This window comes from Schistocerca cancellata, chromosome 12 (assembly GCF_023864275.1).
Source record: "Schistocerca cancellata isolate TAMUIC-IGC-003103 chromosome 12, iqSchCanc2.1, whole genome shotgun sequence".
Taxonomy (NCBI): Eukaryota; Metazoa; Arthropoda; class Insecta; order Orthoptera; family Acrididae; genus Schistocerca; species Schistocerca cancellata.
Genome location: NC_064637.1, coordinates 122,114,843 through 122,134,673, shown reverse-complemented (window position 1 = coordinate 122,134,673; position 19,831 = coordinate 122,114,843). Strand labels below are relative to the sequence as shown.

Here is a 19,831-nt window from a genome sequence, read left to right as displayed (position 1 = left end):
ATGCTCTTCCTGAAACTCTGTACAACCTCTGGTTTAGTCAGGCTATCCAGGTCCCATCTCCTTAAATTCCCACTTTTTTGCAGTTTCTTCAGTTTTAATCTACAGTTCATAACCAATAGATTGTGGTCAATCCACATCTGCCCCTGGAAATGTCTTAAAATTTAAAACCTGTTTCCTAAATGTCTGTCTTAACATTATGTAATGTATCTGATACCTTCTAGTATCTCCAGGATTCTTCCATGTATACAACCTTCTTTTATGATTCTTGAACCTAGTGTTAGCTATGATTAAGTTATGCTCTGTTCAAAATTCTAACAGACGGCTTCCTCTTTCATTTCTTAGCCCCAATCCATATTCACCTACTATGTTTCCTTCTCTCCCTTTTCCTACTCTCGAATTCCAGTCACCCATGACTATTAAATTTTCGTCTCCCTTCACTACCTGAATAATTTCTTTTATCTCATCATACATTTCATCAATTTCTTCATCACCTGCAGAGCTAGTTGGCATATAAATTTGTACTACTGTAGTAGGCATGGGCTTCGTGTCTATCTTGGCCACAATAAAGTGTTCAGTATCCTGTTCGCAGTAGCTTACCCGCACTCGTATTTTTTTTTTTTTTTTTTTTTTTTTATTATTCATGATTAAACCTACTCCTGCATTACCCCTATTTGATTGTGTATTTATAACCCTGTATTCACCTGATGAGAAGGCTTGTTCCTCCTGCCACCGAACTTAAGTAATTCCCACTATATCTAACTGTAACCTATCCATTTCCCTTTTTAAATTTTCTAACCTACCTGCCTGATTAAGGCATCTGACATTCCACGCTCCAATCCGTAGAACGCCAGTTTTCTTTCTCCTGATAACGACATCTTCTTGAGTAGTCTCCGCCTGGAAGATCCAAATGGGGGACTATTTTACCTCCGGAATATTTTACCCAAGAGGACGCCATCATCATTTAACCATACAGTAAAGCTGCATGACCTTGGGAAAAATTACGGCTGTAGTTTCCCGTTGCTTTCAGCCGTTCGCAGTACCAGCACAGCAAGGCCATTTTGGTTAGTGTTACAAGGCCAGATCAGTCAATCATCCAGACTGTTGCCCCCTGCAACTACTGAAAATGCTGCTGCCCCTCTTCAGGAACCACACGTTTGTCTGGCCTCTCAACAAATACCCCTCTGTTGTGGTTGCACCTGTGGTACGGCCATCTGTATCGCTGTGGCACGCAAGCCTCCCCACCAACGGCAAGGTCCATGGTTCATGGGGGGAGGGGGGGGGGGGCTGCGACAATTACACCATCTCTTTTTACTATTAGGCTATCTTTTTGTCACCTGGAGAGGCATTTCTCTTGCTCTTATACTGAAACTTTGCATCCCCTAGAGCTTTTGTTATTTGTACTGATGCAGAGTTGCATAACCTACAAGAACACTGTGTGTACCCCCACTAAACCAGCCAGGTAGCTAACTAGATAGCAACCTCTGACATGTAGTGCACACATGACCCATTTAGGGGGACCACACAGTTTTCAAACCTATGGCACAAGTCCAGGAAGTTGCAGTCTTAAGTTGTTGCAGAAAGTCTGTCTTCCAGTCCTTCCGCCCGACTCTGAACCAGGAGGCTACAATCAGACCTGTGGTCAATCCTGCAGAAAGTGAATTTCATTGAAGCCCCGTGAGCAAGACTGGTCTTCTTATCGCTGTCTGCGAGTCAGTGGAATGATCCGAGCATGAACGCAGTGCCCAGATCCAGGCATTGTTTGTTTGAACATGTATGCCATTTCCGTGACGGGTACCAGTGTTCACTGGATGTTTGAAGTGCTGACAATTAATGTGCCCATACCCTTTACAGGCTGCAGGACACGTGGACCTACTACTGACACACTACTCGCAGTCAAGTAAATGTCTAGTGGTAGATCCTGCACTTCCTGTAGATGAGACAGGATCCATGGGAAAGGATAGTAATTGGGGAAGATTCACTACCTCTGGTACATGACACTCAGGAGCTCTCCCAGCATACGTATTCTTTGCAGCTTCCAGCCATTTGACAGCAGTCATTGTGATTTCCAGCTGCTTATGAACATCAAAACCAACTCGTCCCGAGAGAACAGCAGTCACATTGGGACTGCGTTGTGACTGGTGTAGTGTTTTACAGAACTGTAGAAAGAGAACTTTTGAATTGGCCTGGTGATTCTCTTTGGATTTCTGGTTCTGTTAAGCTAAAAGTATAGTAGCTGGTCAGTATGCTCTCTTCTGCTTGCCGCCAACTTGCGCACAAGTGTAACAGTTTTCAACTGCAACTAATTCTCCTCTGTATTCTCGCATTCCATAATCAGTTTCATCTTAACAGTATTGTCTGAGGCTTCTAGTAGAATGGGAGGATTTGGAAATTAGAAGAAAGAATAAAACAGATCTACTGACGAGACTGCCTACAATATGCTTGTCTGACCTCTTCTGGAGTACTGCTGCATGGTTTGGGACCCTTACCAGATAGGATTAATGGACTATATTGAAAAAGTTCAGAGAAGAGCAGCACGTTTTGTATTATCGCAAAATAGGGGAGAGAGTGTCACTAGACACAATGCAGGATTTTGGGTGGACATCGTTAAAATGGAGGCATTGTCGTTGTGGCGGAATCTTGTCACGAAATTTCAATCACCAAATTTCAATCACCAGCTTTCTCCTCCAAATGTGAAAATATTTTGTTGACACCGACCTGCATAGGGAGAAAGGATCATCCTAATAAAATAAGGGAAATTGGAGCTTGCACGGAAAGTATTGTTCGGTATTGGAATAATAGAGAATTATTGTGAAGGTAGTTCGATGAACCCTCTGCCAGGCACTAAAGTGTGATTCGCAGAGTATGCATGCAGGTGTAGATAATGGAATCAGCTGACTGGCCTTCAGGTCGTGTGGTGTTTTTCTAGCCTTAGGATTGAACAATGCTGTGTATTTTGTTTTGTTTTTGTGTACAGTAAATCACATTTTTGCTCCTTCGGCTTCCATTTTTTTGTACATCTCTCTCCACGGTGGCGGGATGTGCTTATGCATGTAACTGACAGGATTTCATCACCTTTGTACTTCTCTTGTTAATTTTTTGTATCTGACTTTGCAGTGGTAAATTAAAGAGGACTGCAGATGGACTATCAACCTGTTCCACTCCATCTGAAAAGTTGAGCTTCTGGTCATTTTGTTGTTCACCTTTACATTTGCCTCTGTGTCTTTCATTGTCAACTTGACTAACCTTCTTAGCTTGTCATAGATGCTTCATTCTCTTAGTGCTTCATACAATGCTGTCTTGTTAACAGTATCAAAACCTTGCTTAAGCTCGACACAGGAAGTGAAGGTCTATGTCGTATCCATAAAAGTTTTCCATTATTTGTCTGTCAACAAACAAACTGGTCAGAAGTGCCCCTATTTGGCCAGAGACCTCATTGGTGTTCTCTGAGAATATTTTCGGCACATTTTTCAATGTTTCCGTTCTGTTTCTTTTATATAGGGCAAGTACCTCTCTCCTGGCTTCGATATTTCCGAAATTTTCCAGCATGCTTAGTGTGATTAGCACTCCTGAGAAAGCTGATGATGTGGAGATTGATTCCAGAAAGAATTTACACTTGGCAGTGGAGTGTGCACTGTTTTCAAATGTCTGGCCAGATTAAAACTGTCCCGGATAGACACTCAAACCCAAAACGTTGCCCATCGCAAGTAGTGTTATTACAGACCTGTGGTTAGGTTGTGTTAAAAGTTTATGATCACTTGCTCAGATACAACATGATGTATGTGTTCTTAAACTTCCATACTTTCCACACATGTGATCAACATTTAGTTATTACTGTTGTAGTTTTCAAATATTGTAATACAAGGCGTATTTCAAAAGTAAGGTCCGCTGACCAGTATTTAAATGTTGCTTGGCCTGAATGAAGTTCCACATACGCAGCACTGTCTACTGACTCTTAGGAAGCTACTGCAGTTTTGGTTTGATTCAGTAGTCGTTTACCAATCTGTGAGAGAAGATCATGATGGTCGATGAGAGATCATGATGGTCGAGGCAATTGTAGATCCTGCCTGTTGTGAAGTGAAGTGTGCATTGTGGTTAGATTTTTACTGGAAAAAGGATTATGACCTGCTGAAATCCATCATGAGTTATGCCTAGTGTATGCACCTGAAATAATGAGTGACAAACAAGTGAAAAAACATTGTCGGGAATTTCAAGGTACACACACAATGTCACGATGAACAGGAGAGTGGCAGGCCAAGTATTTGGACCAATGACAGTGTTGATAAAGTGAACCAAAAACTTGGATGTGATTGATGATTAGTGGTCTAGCTAATGAATTCCAGAATGTTGCTTGAACCTCATATTACAGGATTGTGCTATTGCAAACTGTGTGTGAGATGGGTTACAGAAATGCTCACTGATCAGCACAAAGAGCAAAGAACACATATTGCATGACAGTTTTTGGAGTGCTATGGACAAATGGAGACTTTTCCCCATTGTTACAGGCGACCAATATTGGTTCACCCAAGTCAAAAAAGTTTAAGCAATCTCCATTCTAAAATCAGAAAATGTGGGTACTGTTTATTGGGAGGAAAAGGGCTTTATTTTGATTGATTTAGTGGACCATGGGTTAACAATTATGCCTGACTTATACTGTGAAATGTAACCAAACTGAGATGTGCGATTCAAAATTGACACTACGGAAAACTTTTGGCTGGCATAACCCTCCTCCATGACAACGCAAACCCTCATGTAGCCGCCAAAATCAAAGAGAACATTCAAGATTTTCATGGGGAACTTTTTGTGCACTCTTTGTACAGTCGTGACCTTGCACTAAGGGACTATTTCCTCTTCTTGCATTTGAAAAAGGGGCTGGATGGTTCAGTTACCAGGTGCCAGATTTCTACGCAGTGAGGTTAAAGAAGCTGGTACAGTCTTACAGAAAGTGTCTATATTTGAATGGCATTTATGTGGATGAGTAAAATAGATCTGTAGTAAAATATTACTGTGAATAAAAATCTTTCTAGTTTGAATCGAACAGAATGTGTATTAGAAAGCTTGAATCAAACAGAATGAATACCTTGAACCTGGATCATTGTGCCAATTCATTTCATTAGTAAAGGTCTTCCCAGGTAAAAATTTTTCAGGCTGTTATTTCTTCTGGTTATTGTAATTAATTGCTTACTTTGTGCTTAGAAATCATAGGGAGAGGCTGATGATTGACAAACCAGTGTTTGTATTGTTCTGTTTTGACAGTTAATTTTGGGTAGCAAAGTGTTTATTTCTCCATGTAAAATATTATTTTCCTTCTGTGTATATACTGTGCTGTTCTTTTGTTGTGCAGCTTATTTCATTCCACTGTATTCTGTTACTGTTATTTTTTACATTTGTAATTATATTTTATGAAACAGTAGCTGAACCAAGGAAAGAGCCAGAGTTGAACAGACAGATACCTCTTTCGAGGGAGCAGAAGGGTGCCATTAATTCGATGGTGGACAGCCTTCTGATAGCACAGGACTCCCTGAAGACTCCTGCAGAGGGTGGGTCAGGCAGCCACGAGAAGCGACCTTCGGAGAAAAGTCAGCGTCAGCACAGTCGATCGAGTCGCCATGCTGAACGGGAAGAGAGACGGAGCTCAAAGGTAGGCTCCATCACTTTGCCTCATATTGTTTCATTGTGCAGTTGCATGAAATTACAGTGAAACTGAAAATGATGAATAGTTATCAGTTTTGTAGCAGCTTAACACTCATTTTCCATTGCGTAAACTATTGTAAATTCATGAGAAGGAAATGGTTATTGATGTCTCATACTGTATGACCCAGCTTTTACGTTCCCGAAATTAACATTTTCCTGCCTTTTACAACATTTTTTGTTCCTGTCACATTTCCTGTGTCCACAATGTTATTTTGCACCTGATTTAGCTATGAAAAAATTGTTTTGGATGAAAAAATGACTTTGGCCCTCTACAAATATTACGTGGTTAAGTTTCTTGACACCAGAGCACTCTACTCATTGGATATGAACATGAAAATGTGTAAAAGTTGGTACAATTCGTGCCATATCTCTCGTCACTGCCAAGCTCTACTTGGTGTGGTGGCTGATGGGAGTAACTAGGTTTGTTCGAATAACGATATCATGACCAATCATGACCATCTCCAAACTGTGTCTATTATGCAAACACGGTTTCGCGATTGTTGTGATCATCATGACACCTTTGTTGAACCATATTTAGCGTGTTTCAGCGTTTGGCCATTTGTAGTGCTAGTTGACACTGTCATTCTCTTTGTGTTGCGTTTTAATTAAAACACTGCACTGGATATGTATTGTTTTCGTGCTGAACAAAACATGTTTCGAGAATTTATTCTCGTTGTAAAGTTCAGTATTTACTTATGCATTTTGTGTAATGTTATGCAAACAAACAGTGTGAGTAATAGTTTGTGTTTGTGTGGTTTCCCACAAAACTGAGGCGGCACAGTACTTGATAACCTCAAAAAGATCACTACAGTGTAAGAGCTGCAGAATAATATGAATTCAAACACCTCACAAAATACATATCTGCATACGTGCACTTGACAACGAGAAAAAATTCTCAAAATGCTTCATGCTAAGCATGAAAAATACGTAACTAGTGCAGTATTTCATTATTTAAATAATGAATGACAGCTGCAGGCTTTCAAAACCATCGATTATGACCTATGAAACAGTAAACTTTCCACTTTCCAGATAGTTATCAGTTCCAGTTACATCAGTGGTTTTCATTAGATAATAAACCTTTATTAGTTAATAAACAAGTCCCTGGCATGTCTTTTGATGCCTGTTGTGTAAATATACCACACATAAAGTGCGAAAATGCAAGGGGGTATCCTACAAAGTAACTTTTACAGCGTAGAACGTTATTTCACACATTTTATATTTTCCCGCATTTTACACAATTTTTTGAAGTCCCTTGAAAAGTGTAAAAGCGGGATTTCACTGTATAAAATCTGAAGAAACGTTTTTTTATGCATTCACTGTGTCTAATTTCGTACTGCATGTACTATTTCTGTGTTGCGTATGAAATGTTTGGAAATGAAAGTTGTGCTGAGAGTTATCATACATTACTTTGGTTAATAATTTAAGCCGTTAATTTCAGATGTTTATAGATATATTGGAATCATTGTAAGATTTCTGATAATTACCAAGGGTGGATGTATGTAATTTTTTTCTCACTTTGTAAAGAGGAATGGAAATCAACAAGTATGGAAGCTGAGACTGTACAAAAAAAAAAAAAAAAAAAAAAAAAAAAATCATTGTTTAGATTGCAACGGAAAGGGGATGATAATGTGCTACACAGGCTGCTATAGCAAGAACAAACACAATCTTTGGAACATAGTACTTCATAGAGCAACATGTAAGGTACAGTGAAATAGAGATTTTGCGTAGCACTGAACACATTGACAGGACAACAAAATCGAGGTTGCAAAATGGGCTGAGAACTTGTTTATGATCGTTTAGATTGTATTGTTTCTTTGGCGGCTCACCAGAGCGCACAAAGTGGTCAACCCAGATGTGCTCAGGCCTGTGAACTGTATGGATGTGCAATCTCTGAAATTGTACTTGTCGTCTTCATCATCATCATCTTTCATCCCCATTACGGTCGGAGGAAGGCAATGGCAAACCACCTCCACTAGGGCCTTGCCTAGTAAGGCGGAGTGGGTCTCCCGCGTTGCTCCCCTACGCTCTATAAAGAAGTATGGGACTCATCATCATCATCATCATGAGTGAAGGTACATCACAAGCAGTCCAGGAAATTGTATCTCTCTTTATGTAAGGGCTTAAGACATTAGTGTTCTATCTTTTAATGATTCTGAAATACTTACGAGTTAGGGACCAGGTAGCTCGCCCTGTATAACTGTCGTACTTCATACCATCTTCGAAAGAAGAGCAGAATAACAATATTAAGATTAAAGGGTTTTGAAAGACAATTATGTAAATCTTCTCTGCGTCTTTCATTGAGTCTGTAAGGTAATTTTATGTAGGATTAGAAGGATGTATAATTTAATAGCATACACGTTTGAGCACACATCAGTAGTAATTTAGAGTATGTTATTAAGGGGGGATGGATTGCACAGGATAGATCTGCAGTGAAGTAGTAAATGCATCTGTTCAAATTTTGTGTATGCAAAATTGTTATTTTGTAAATTCAATTTCTTGAGACAACTGGATGGTTTTTGGCCACAGTAAAGAATTACTGATTGTGATTCCAGCTGAGTGCCCTAAACATTTTTGCTGTGTTACCATCAGTAACCAGGGTACTAAGTAAGAGGTTTTTGTACAAGGTTATGAGCACTTGTGGTGTCCTAAGTAACTTCAGACACTGGGTATGATGAGTTCCTTGCAGTAGTGTTCTGCACTGGTCTGTTAATTTTTTATTTAGTAAACTGAAGTAATAAGTGTATTAATATATTTGATCATCCTGAGCAAAATTATGCCTGAGAATGCTCAGAATGCAACTGCACAGTATTACTACAGGAAGGAAGATGTTCTTTTGCTTCTCTAAACACATCATATGTCGATACTGCTCTGGTATTGGAGCTCCAGAAATTGTTGATCTATGGATCAAGTGTTTGCTCTTAAGGGGACAAATGTGGTGTGTGTTCTCAGACTATTTGCCAGATCTTGTCATACAAGAGCCACTGACGGCACAGTTTTGGCCAGTCAAAGTGATAAAAGAATTTTATTTATGGCTTTCTGAAAGCTGCTATGTGTGTCATTACAGATCATGCGATGAATTGAATTTCCTCTATATAATTTAACATTCTTTTTAAAAAATTATTGGCTCAAATGATGTCACGAAACATGACGCAAAAAGACACAATGAATGGCCCATACACTAGCAAGAAGATTAAATTACTAAAGTATTTCTTGACTTACAAGAAACATAAGACAACCAAACCAACATTCATTAGTGAAAGTATAATTGCATAGGGTGTTAAGCGAAACTTGTGACCGTCTCTTCTTCTTTCTTTCGTTCTTTCTTTCTTGCACAAATAAATATGCAGATCTTCAAACAAAAATTGGCAACTTATTTTAAATGTACATATAAACTGCAGAACAGTAATAACGTATGACTAAAATGTCAGTCAGTCAAAATTGGAATCAGTCAGCTCCTACAAGTACCAGGGCATGACAGTTCGTTGGGATGTCAAATGGTTTGATCACATAGGCTCAGTTGTAGGTAAAACAACGGCAGACTTTTGTTCAGTTGTAGGAAACCATGAAGATGCAGCCAATCTACAAAGGAGATCGCTTACAAATCACTTGTACATTTGAGAACATTGACAAGATCTTGGTACCTGTACCATATAGAACCAACAAAGGATATTGAATGTATATGGAAACAAGCAGTACAAACAACAACGTGTGTCAGCAGTAGACCTGCTGCAAAACTTTGAACTAGCAGCCACTCTTAACAAAGGAACTATCCAATATGATGTGTCGAAACCTGACCAGAAATTTTTTGTACAGGAAGAATACACTGAAAGAAACACAAGGTCAGAATTTTAGTTGCAAATACTCACTGCAAGTGTTTTTTAAAGAGTTTAAAATTGTTAAATTCATAGGTTGGCAGGTGGCTGAAGGAATCTATGCTCCTGCAGTAGCTGCAGCAGACTGCATGTGCAACACAATGTGTGCATAGCCTTTGTTGACTGCAAATTGGTAAACAGATAACATGCAACAATGTAGTCATAATTTGTAAGGTAAATTCCAGTTTCTGTAGACATGTTTTTTTAACAACTGTTTGCTGGAATTAGCAATTTATTTTCACCTTCCGTAATACGTAGCAGTTGTCTTTTTGCGGTTTCACTAAGTGTTAACAATGGAGGTACGACTTAATTAATTTTCTGTGTGTTTTCATGGTATATGCTAGCTAGTAGAATTTGCCTTTACAAAGGTTTGAGAGTTCACAGTAATCTGAAATCCAATTAATGTTTTCAACTGGGCGAAGATAAAAACACGAAGAATGTGGTATGCACTCGAAATCATCTATTTTTTCTGAAGACTTACATATGTGCTATTTATTACTTAGTTTCATGTACATGTATTTGTATGATGCTGACGTTGCATTAGAAATTGTGGAAACATTAGAAGGAACAGGAAATAGTTGATGACTGCGAATTGTAGTTTGGACTGTGATTGTCGTGCTAATTAAAGTCCAGATCAAAACACAGTGTCTTCCTAACCCAAAGAAAACAAGCACGATAATAGCTTTCAGTATCAAAGAAAAGGCTGTCAGGTTTTTTGTTAACTGAAGGAGGGAGAGAAAACGGCTAAAGTTGAGCAGTGTGTGAAGCTGGTTCCGTTTTGTAAAATCTGCACATGAATTACTGAAGTGGATCAAAAATTTATTAGAAAGTTTATTTCAGGTAAATGTTTAGAGAAGATGCTGTCAATAGGTAATACTATAGAGAAATTCTTAGCTGACGTAAAGACAGAGCTTCTAGTAAACCCCAAAAATGCTGTGTACAAAGCCAGGTAGTCTGGTTTTGTGCGAGAACTTTGTCATTTCACGTAAAAGACAGACAAAGTTGCTCGTGCAGGTGATGGCTCATTAAAAGGGGGACTTTTTAGTTGCAAAAACCTTGTAATCGATGTGCCAAAATCTGCAGCAAATAATTCATCACTTTTGTTGTGCTCTCTGCCTGGAAATAACATCACATATGTCTGTAGAAAACAATGAAAAGTCACTCTTGATAAAGAAAGGGGGGGGGGGGGAGGGGAAATACTAGTACTGCCGATAGGCACAAATAAAACTAATGTTAGCTTTTGGAACTATTCGTACCTCAGGGAGGAGATAGGGATGTGTTGGCACAGGTAAGAAAAAACTAACAGGTCAAACAAATCCTAGGATGAGAGGGAGCCGCAAGTAATGAGGTAGAGGGGAGACAAAGATGAAGGGGGCCACAGTCTCTCATAGGTGTTGGAATGTGACTGACTTGCCCTCCTGTTTGTAGTTCTATACTTTCCTCAAGTGAATGTTCCTTGTTAGAGAATCTATATTGCTAAACAGCTAATCTGGTGCATGTTCACACAGTCCCAGCTGCAGGTTGCATACCTAACGGCTTCTAGGAGCAACAAAAATTTGATTGTCAGTATTTCATAGAGTTATTGACCAAATCTACAAATTTCAAATGCTGTCATAACCTCATATTTTTCAGTCTGCATTCTAATACGGCCTTCACCCGGCAACAATGTGAGGAGTTACCTGAAATGACATGTGGTTTGGATTCCACATCAAACTGTAGGTCCCCTTTTCCTGTTTGGAAAAGAGGTAGGTTAAGGACACAAGAGTTGCGGAAGTGGCAACCAATCAAAAGGCTTGCACCAGACATCTGAGCCACAAAAATAACAATAATAATATTTTTCTCACTAACATGGTTAATCTCAAATTTTCAGCCTGAAGTTTCCATTGTTTGGTTTAACATATTAACTCATTTGTAAAGTATTCACACACTTGGAGCTGTTGCATACATGGGAGATCAGATTCTTTACAGAACTGAACGTGAGTGGTTTGCTGGTCAGTACCAACGTTAGCACTTTATACGATACAACATAACTTAAAAAAATACTTTCAATATTATGAAAAGGATAGATTGCTTCTCACCATATAGCAGAGATGTTAAGTCACAGACAGGCACAACAGAAAGAATGCTAAACACACAAGTTTTCGGCCAGGAGGCCTTATTCTGAAAAGATAACATACACGTACACATTCACACAAACGCAGCTCACACGTGTGACCACTGTCTCTGGCTACCGAAGCAGACGATGAGCAACTGGATATGATGGGAGAAGCAATTTGGTTCGTGCGGTGGTGGGGTGAAGAGGACACTGGGAGGGGAGGCATAACAGAGTAGGGGTGGGGGGCAGTAAAATGCTGCTTGTGTGAGTGTACAGGGATGATGTGGGGAGAGGGTAAGGCAGCTAGGTGCAGTCGGGAGGTTAGAGAAATGAGGGGGGGGGGGGGAGAGAGAGAGAGAGAGAGAGAGAGAGAGAGAGAGAGAGAGAGAGAGAGAGAGAGAGAGAGAGGAAGGCAAAAAGACGGTGGGTGTGTTGGTCAAATAGAAGGCTGTGCAGTGGACAATGACTAACAAAGATGGAAATATGGAGGCCAGGAAGGTTACGGGAATGTAGGATAAATTGCAGAGATAGTTCCTGACTGTGCAGTTCAGGAAACGTGGTGTTGGTAGTAAGCATTCAGATGGAATAATCTGTGAAGCAGTCATTAAAATGAAGACAGTTGTGTTGGGTAGCATGCTCAGCAACTGGATGGTCCAGCTGTTTCTTGGCCACAATTTGTTGGTGGAAATTCATGTGGACAGACTGCTTGTTGGCTGTCACGCCCACATAGAACGAAGCACAGTGATTACGACTTATCTCGTAGATCACATGACTGGTTTCACAGGTAGTCCTGACTTCGATGCGATAGATGATGGATGTGACTGGACTGGAGTAGGTTGTGGTGGGAGGACGTATGAGACAGATCTCGCATATAGGCCTATTACAGGGCTGTGAGCCATGAGGCAAGGGGTTGGGAGCAGGGTTTGTGTAGGTATGGACAAAAATGGGTGTCAGAGTACAACTGTGGGAGGTGTGGGGAGGATAATGGATAGGATGTTGTTCATTCCAGGGCATGGAGAAAGGTACTGGAAACCCTGGCAGAGAATGTGATTCAATTGCTCCAATCTTGGATGGTGCTGAATCACAAGGGGAATGCTCCTCTGTGGCCAGATGGTGGAACTTTGAGAGATGGTGATGACTGAAGAGATAAGGCATGCGCGATCTGTTTTTGTACAAGGTTGTGAAGGTAATTATGGTCTGTGAAGGCCTCAGTGAGACCCTTGGTGTATTTCAAAATTGACTGCTGATCACTACAGATGCAATGGCCACAGGTGGCTAGGCTGTATGGAAGGGACTTCTTGGTATGGAATGGGTGACAGCTGTTGAAGTGGAGGTATTGCTGGTGGTTTGATATAGACAGAGGTACTGATGTAGCCATCTTTGAGGTGTAGGTCAACATCAAGTAGGTGGCTTGTTGGGTTGAGGAGTAGCAGGTGAATCAAATGGGGGAGAAGGTGTTGAGATTCTGGAGGAATGTGGGTAGGGTGTCCTCGTTATTTCATCCTGAATTTTCCATTATTCATAAATACTTTGTTAGAAATAAATTGAAATGAAAATAACTAATTAATAAAATGAAATTCCTAAAATTTATTTCTTCATTTTTGTTTTATGAACTACTTTATTACTGATGAACTTTGATTTTTTAGTGTCTTTGTGGTTATGTTACATAAACTGATATTTTTAGTGTTACTTAATTAGAGCAAAGAATTTGAAAACCTCATGTAGAGGGTGCTCAGGTTACTCCAACCTTCTTTCCACACTCAAGGGAGCAGGTTTTGGAAAACAACAACAAATAATTACTTAAAGAAGAGTGTAAGTGTAAGTTAGCACCAGTAAAAGTAACCATTAAACATTAAAACAGCCGAAAAGTAGATGGATACACAAACAAAAGGTTGAGTTGCAGGTTATTTGTATTATTATTGTAAGAACTAGTTCTTATCTCTGTTGTGGTGAGATAATTATTCACTCAGAGTAAGGTAGTACTAACAGTTTATTAACTGTACATGTAAAGGCCACTGTAAACAAACAAACTTGTTTGCCAAATGAGCCCTTGTCTAGCTGCAGATGTGTCAAACTCGTACATGTACAAACAAAGTTTGTCAGTTTAACCCCACTTTCAAGAAGACACCGTTAGTGTTCATATTTTGACAGTAGTGAGAATGGCCATAGATGTAGACAAAGCAGTCTGGACATTGACTTTGGTATTGCATTTAAAGGCAGAGAAGTAAACAAGATGCTGGTCCATGTAATGGCTGAAAATGAGAGATTTACCCATGAAAATCAGCTAAAGAAAATATTGCTCTCAGAACCTGATCACATCAGCTTTCTGCAGGTGGACAGTGAAATGTTTAACTTGTTAAGAGTTACTTCACCCTCACACTGAAAATAATACACATGTATGTGAAAATTTATTCTCTTGTACTTGCTCACGTAATGAAATTTCTTCAAAATACCATAATGTAGCCCGCATGGTCTGAGGGTGAACTAGAGAATTTAGATTTCTTTCATTTCGTTGCACTCCTGCTTGTATGTTAAGCATAAAATAGTGATTTTGTTCATAACCTCTTCCTGCATAATACACGGCTGGATAAGATGTGTTTTGTCTACCATTTTGGTAATTGTGCTATTTTGTTTTTAAACTTGATTGTAGTTTTCATAGTTGAAACTCGTGATACAGGGAGATAAATTGTAATAAAACCATTATTCACTAAACATGTGTGGCAAAACATTGACATAAACAATATCCACCATCTTGTCAAACTTTCTGTCAATCGGAACTTTTTGTACACACGTCAAACACAGTCTATGCTTGACAAACCCATCAAACAACATCGTACACGATCAAGTATTTGACAAGCATAGTTAAATTTGACAAAATGTTTGACCGTTTGCAGGGCACTTAAGAGCACAGCAGGCTGGACATTCACACAACAACAAAATGTTGAATTTTAGTGCAGGTAATAAATAAGCAACTGAAAGTATTAATAAGAGGACATTACAGACTGGCCCACATACATTCTTTTCCTACATCAAATTCTTTAAGTTCAGTGCATGGAAATTAATTTCGTAAAGCATTAAGATGCAGCTCTCAAAACCACATGGTTTGGTTCTTGCTAGATGTAACATTTTTTACATTTATTTGAATTCAGTATTTATTATGAGATTAAGCTGCTAATTAACAAAAAAAATTTATTTTTCTTTACTAATTGTATGAAAATGAGATTTATAATAAATTAAAATTTCGTGTAAAGCTACAAAACATCGGATTGAAACTAAAACGTGTATTCTGTCTCTAGAAGTTTTGAATAAATTCAAAAACTGTATTGAAAACAGTGTTATTTATATTTTTCATATAACAAAACGTGCATCATACTACTTTATGAAATTAATGTCCTGGCTCTCATCTTCAGATCCGATAAACATGAATAAAATCAAAGATTGCCAATCTTTAAGATCTCCTTAGATCAAAACTGAGGTTTGCATATTTTTAGTGTGTTAATTGTTCTCTAGCCGCATTACGGGCATTTCACAGGGCGAGTTAGGTGCTCTAATGACAAATTTCCTTTCCATCCTTTCCCAATCCAACCTTGTCATTGGAGTCATCATCATCATCATCATCATCATCATCTTCATCATCATCAGTTTTTTGTTATATTAGATCATTTGTGTCTCCATAATCTGTGATCCATGCAACCTCCTTAATGCTGCGTATGTACTGCCGTCCATCGTATCATCCAGATTTTGAAATCTCTTCCTTCCTTGCCTCCTCTTCCCTTCCACACACCCCTCTAAGACTGTTTTTATAAGCCATTCCTTCTTCTTTCCTTATAAAATGCCCTTTTCACCATTGCTATTGTGGTTTTAATTTCTGTTCTACTCTTCCATTTGGTTTATATCCAACTTCAGAGGTGTTCTCATATTTCTCCATTCAGCATTGTCTTTATCCTTTTATTTCCTCCTTTTGTTTTCTTTGTGTTGATTTTCAGTGCATAAATCTTTCTTTTAGCTTCAGTGGCATCCATTATATTTTGTAATTCTTTTTCATCTGTTGCTAAAAGGTTCATCCTCTCTGTGAACATCAAACATCATGTTCTTCCTCTTGTCACCTCATGGGAAAGTGGTCAGTCATATTTTAGGTATGGATTGAAAAGGCTAGGAGACTGACAGCAGTTTTGTCGTGCTTCTTTCCCTAGTTTTATCCAGTAAAGATATTTCGGCTTGAAAAGTAAACCCAATGTGAACTCATTGCTGTAAGGAACCTTAAATAGTTTCAAGCTATATTTGCTTCAAGATTGATTTCATTAATTCTTTTATATAAATATGAGTTAAAAGTCAAATTTTGAAATAAACATAACATCCTATAACATTAAATCAGCTTTTATGCAATGTTACTCATAGAAATTTAAAGTTAAGCTAATGTTTGCATACACTATAGTGATCTATTTGTTCCTCCTTTATAAATTTGCTTTTATTTCTTTGGCAAACTTGTTTTTTCAGTTGATTGTGTATTAGAACAATTATTTCACAGGCTAGAAAGTAACATTCCATTGTCCTCTTCTTTTCTCAATCTGTTTAAGCTGTGTTACATATTATAATTAATACACATCCTACTTTTGCACTCTGCTAATAAGTTTTCATCGATAATTTGAAGAAAACTCTAGTTAATATTCATCGTCCTGCTCTCTGTACTGAGGCAGTTAAAGCCAAATCACAGTTGTTTGGCTACCGTGTAGACAAAATATACATTTCAAACTGGTTCTCAAATTCAGTAACAGCCATCCAGTACATTTGTGAACTATCTGAAGGAACGTGAACGTGAGAGAGAGCGGAAACGTGAGAGTCGACGGTCGAGTCGCCGTCGGTCTTCACGACATGGTGATGAGCTGCCGTCCGACTGGAAAGAATTTCATGCTGGCGGATACCGGATTGACGAGATGCGGAGACTAAAGCTGAAGTTGGAGCGCACCAAAGTGACGGGAGCCCCGGCAGGTTCTCGTGACCATCACAGCCGGCGCCGCCGATCGAGGTGAGTTCTTAGTTTTATGGTGTGTCTTTCTGTTAAGTGTTTAGATTTTCTGTTAAGGTGTGATAGTTATTGTCATATGTTGGGCTACATTACTGCTAGTCACACAGATCATTTTATTTGCTTTCAACATTTCCTCCATTTGAAGTACAAATGAGGAGCTGCTAACAAACTGAATTATACTTTGATAATTTACTACCTCTGCTAGGTGAATATGACAGCATCAGAAAAATGTCCTGTGTCAGAAATCTATACATGGCATGTCTCTCATAAAGAAGTTTGTGTCTCTTTTTGTAATAATATGTTGGAAACACAAGGGAATTGTACTGTAATTTTTTTTTAATCCTAGAGGACAGAGATTCCATTTTTGTACTGTGTAACGGTCTGGGGCAAGAGGTTGTCACTTCTATTTTATTGTTACAATCTTTTAACTTTGTTGCTTCCAAAATCCTAGATTATTTGTTATGTTCTGCGCATACTTGATCATGTGTTACGCTGGTATCTCCAGAGACCAATGTACTGCACTGTTGTACACACTTAGGAGGAATACATTTTTGTGAAGGAGAATAGTTACATTTCTTATTCGTGCTTCATTGGTATGTATTTAGCCTTTACCACATAGACCAAATGTCTGGTTTATGCTACAGGCTGTAGATAAATATTTACGTGAGTCATCAGGATGTGGGAAGATAGCCTTTTTCTGTTTTCACAGATTCTTTGCAGGTAATTTATATGGTGATTAAGGTATCGTGGCATGTTTTTTAATGTGTGTATTGGATCACTTACCACTTCTTGTATAGTATCAGGACGAGCTTGAAGACTAAAACAGTTAAATAATATACTTCTTTAATTCTTCTCATTTGTGTTTGAGATGACAATCTTTCATTAGACAGCTGTAATGGTGGTTCAGTTTATGCCACAAGTGGAATAAATTGGACATCAAATATGTATACCATGTAATTTGCTTACCTTTTGGTTACAGTCATTTTATGTTTGCAAAATTTTCTTTCAATTTCATTGTGTATACTCTTCAACATGGATATCATTTTGAAAAATATTTTGATTATGTTAATGATTTTGGTGTATGGTATTTAGTTATCAGTTGAATATGGGAAAAGAATTTTAAAATTTGCCGGTACTGGTATTTGCACCATTTCAACTTCATGAATACCTTAATATCGTAACTAATTTTTTATTTGACTATCCAGCATTACCTATTCATAGTGCTTGGACTCTACAGTTACCACTTGAAGAAAAGCTAAGAAATACAAACTTCAGACCTAACAAGTTGAAGACAAGGAAAAGCACAGTTCACTGTAAAATGAATGGGTTTCAGATTTGGCGTGAATTTAATTTTTGAAATAGGAAGTTCCATCTTTAAAGCAGAGAGATGGAGGAAGGGGCATTGAAAACTAGAAGTAAAGGAAAGATTAGATTCCCTGGCACTTTGAATGTAGCAAGGGAGAACAATGTTTTCTGCTTTTCATCCCCCCCTCCTCCCCCCAAGACTTGCCTGTCCAAATTTTTTACTTCTGTATCATCAGAGGCGAGTACTCTATACTTTTTTAAAACTTTAGCCCATTTTGATTCTTGTGCAATTGGAAATGATTTAACCAATTTCCCAGTACACAAATTGTTGAGCCAAATGAAGTAAGAGTTATCGTGTATCTTTCTATAACAGTATCAAAGAGAAACAACTTTTTCTCCAACCTGCCCTCACCCCACCACCACTCCCCTCTCTATTGATATGTGGACAAGGGAATTAGAAATAATGTATCTAAGGCATTGAACAAATAGTAGAACTCGTGCGATTCTAAAATGTACAGATTTCTATGGGAATCATTCATTTTTTATATCTGATATAATTCATTAAGTCTGAAGTTATACTGTCATTCGATTTACTGTAGGATTATCGGTTTTGTGCTGTAACAAACTACTAAAAGGAAGGAAGTAGAGTAGATGGTAATCATCATACTTGAAAAGATGAGCACTCAAAAATGAGCATATAACTGTTTGTTGTAATTTTAATGGGTCACATTTACTTCATCTTGTTGTCCGCAAAGAGGTTATGCGTACAGCGATTCGTGTGTTCACTTGAGGGAGTGTATGAGGTGACACTCATTATCAGAAAGATATGAACACAACTTTAGGTGTGTCCTCCGTTGAGAATGGGGTAGCTGAGCTTTCCTGTTTGTTCCCTTTGTGTTAAAATGTTCAGTTACTCTCCTTTTCCAGTTCCCCTATCATGCTAATGGCATCAGCAAGACTATTTCTCCTGTGGAGATGGATTTAAGTTATTCTCTTTCTGCCTGAAGCAGCACACACCAAAGGAAGGAACACGCTTGGTATCAAGGAATTGTAACACATTTTCTTTAACATTAAATGAAGCTTAGTGGTTGTTGCCTTTTATTTGTGTCAGTATTTTGTATAAATCGTGAATTATTTCTTTAATCCTTCATAGACAGTTTGAGGCAACTATATTTTCCTTTAATTTGTTTATAATTAGTTTCTTGATTTCATAAAACACAATATTTTGTAGGATTATTTTGTTTCTGGTGAAATAATGATGATGGTGTGTGTGTTTGTGTATGTGTGTGTGCATAACATAGCTATTTGAACTGTGAAACTGTAACCAATGTATATTGGTTGATGCTTTTAGCGTTGAACGATAAACGAGGCAAGTGCACGAGAGCAGCTGTGCTGTTCGAGAGACAAAGAGAGAAAGCATATCATTTCTGAGCTCCGATGTCCGATTCTAGTCTCGGGGGTCTCAGAAGATTCTGTACACGGACCACCAGCACTGGCATGCTGCAGGAGATTGCTTTTCCACAAATGGAAACACTGATTTTTTTGTTGAGAGTTACAGACACACTTATTGACAATCTATTGTAAAAATAAAGAAAAATAAATTTTTATACTTTTTGTTATAAGTTCGTCTTGCATTGTATGTAATTATTGCTATAACATATACCCTTGATATGACAAAGTTAAAAAAAAAAAAACAGTTTGATAATGTACATAAGTCTGATAGACTCAAGTTTTACCCTTTGATTACAGTTATATTAGATTAGGTAATATCATTTATTGTTTCACACTAGTAGTTGATTAGTCTGCATAAAACACGTGGGGTATAAATTTTTTCAGTTGTGT

The 19,831-nt window shown here is 38.3% G+C and overlaps 1 protein-coding gene across 2 annotated transcripts in view; it reads left to right on the top strand.

Annotated features, from left to right (window-relative positions):
• The window catches only part of LOC126109570 (cleavage and polyadenylation specificity factor subunit 6-like), an 84,357-nt gene extending 64,746 nt beyond the window's left edge, over positions 1-19,611 (top strand). For both annotated transcript variants that reach the window (XM_049914591.1, XM_049914592.1), the window contains 3 exons: positions 5,409-5,638; positions 16,464-16,684; positions 19,341-19,611. In XM_049914591.1, coding sequence (XP_049770548.1) covers positions 5,409-5,638; positions 16,464-16,684; positions 19,341-19,353 — 464 coding nt within the window. In that variant the 3' untranslated portion in view covers positions 19,354-19,611. The remainder of the gene's footprint in view (positions 1-5,408; positions 5,639-16,463; positions 16,685-19,340) is intronic.
• Positions 19,612-19,831: the final 220 nt, after the last annotated feature.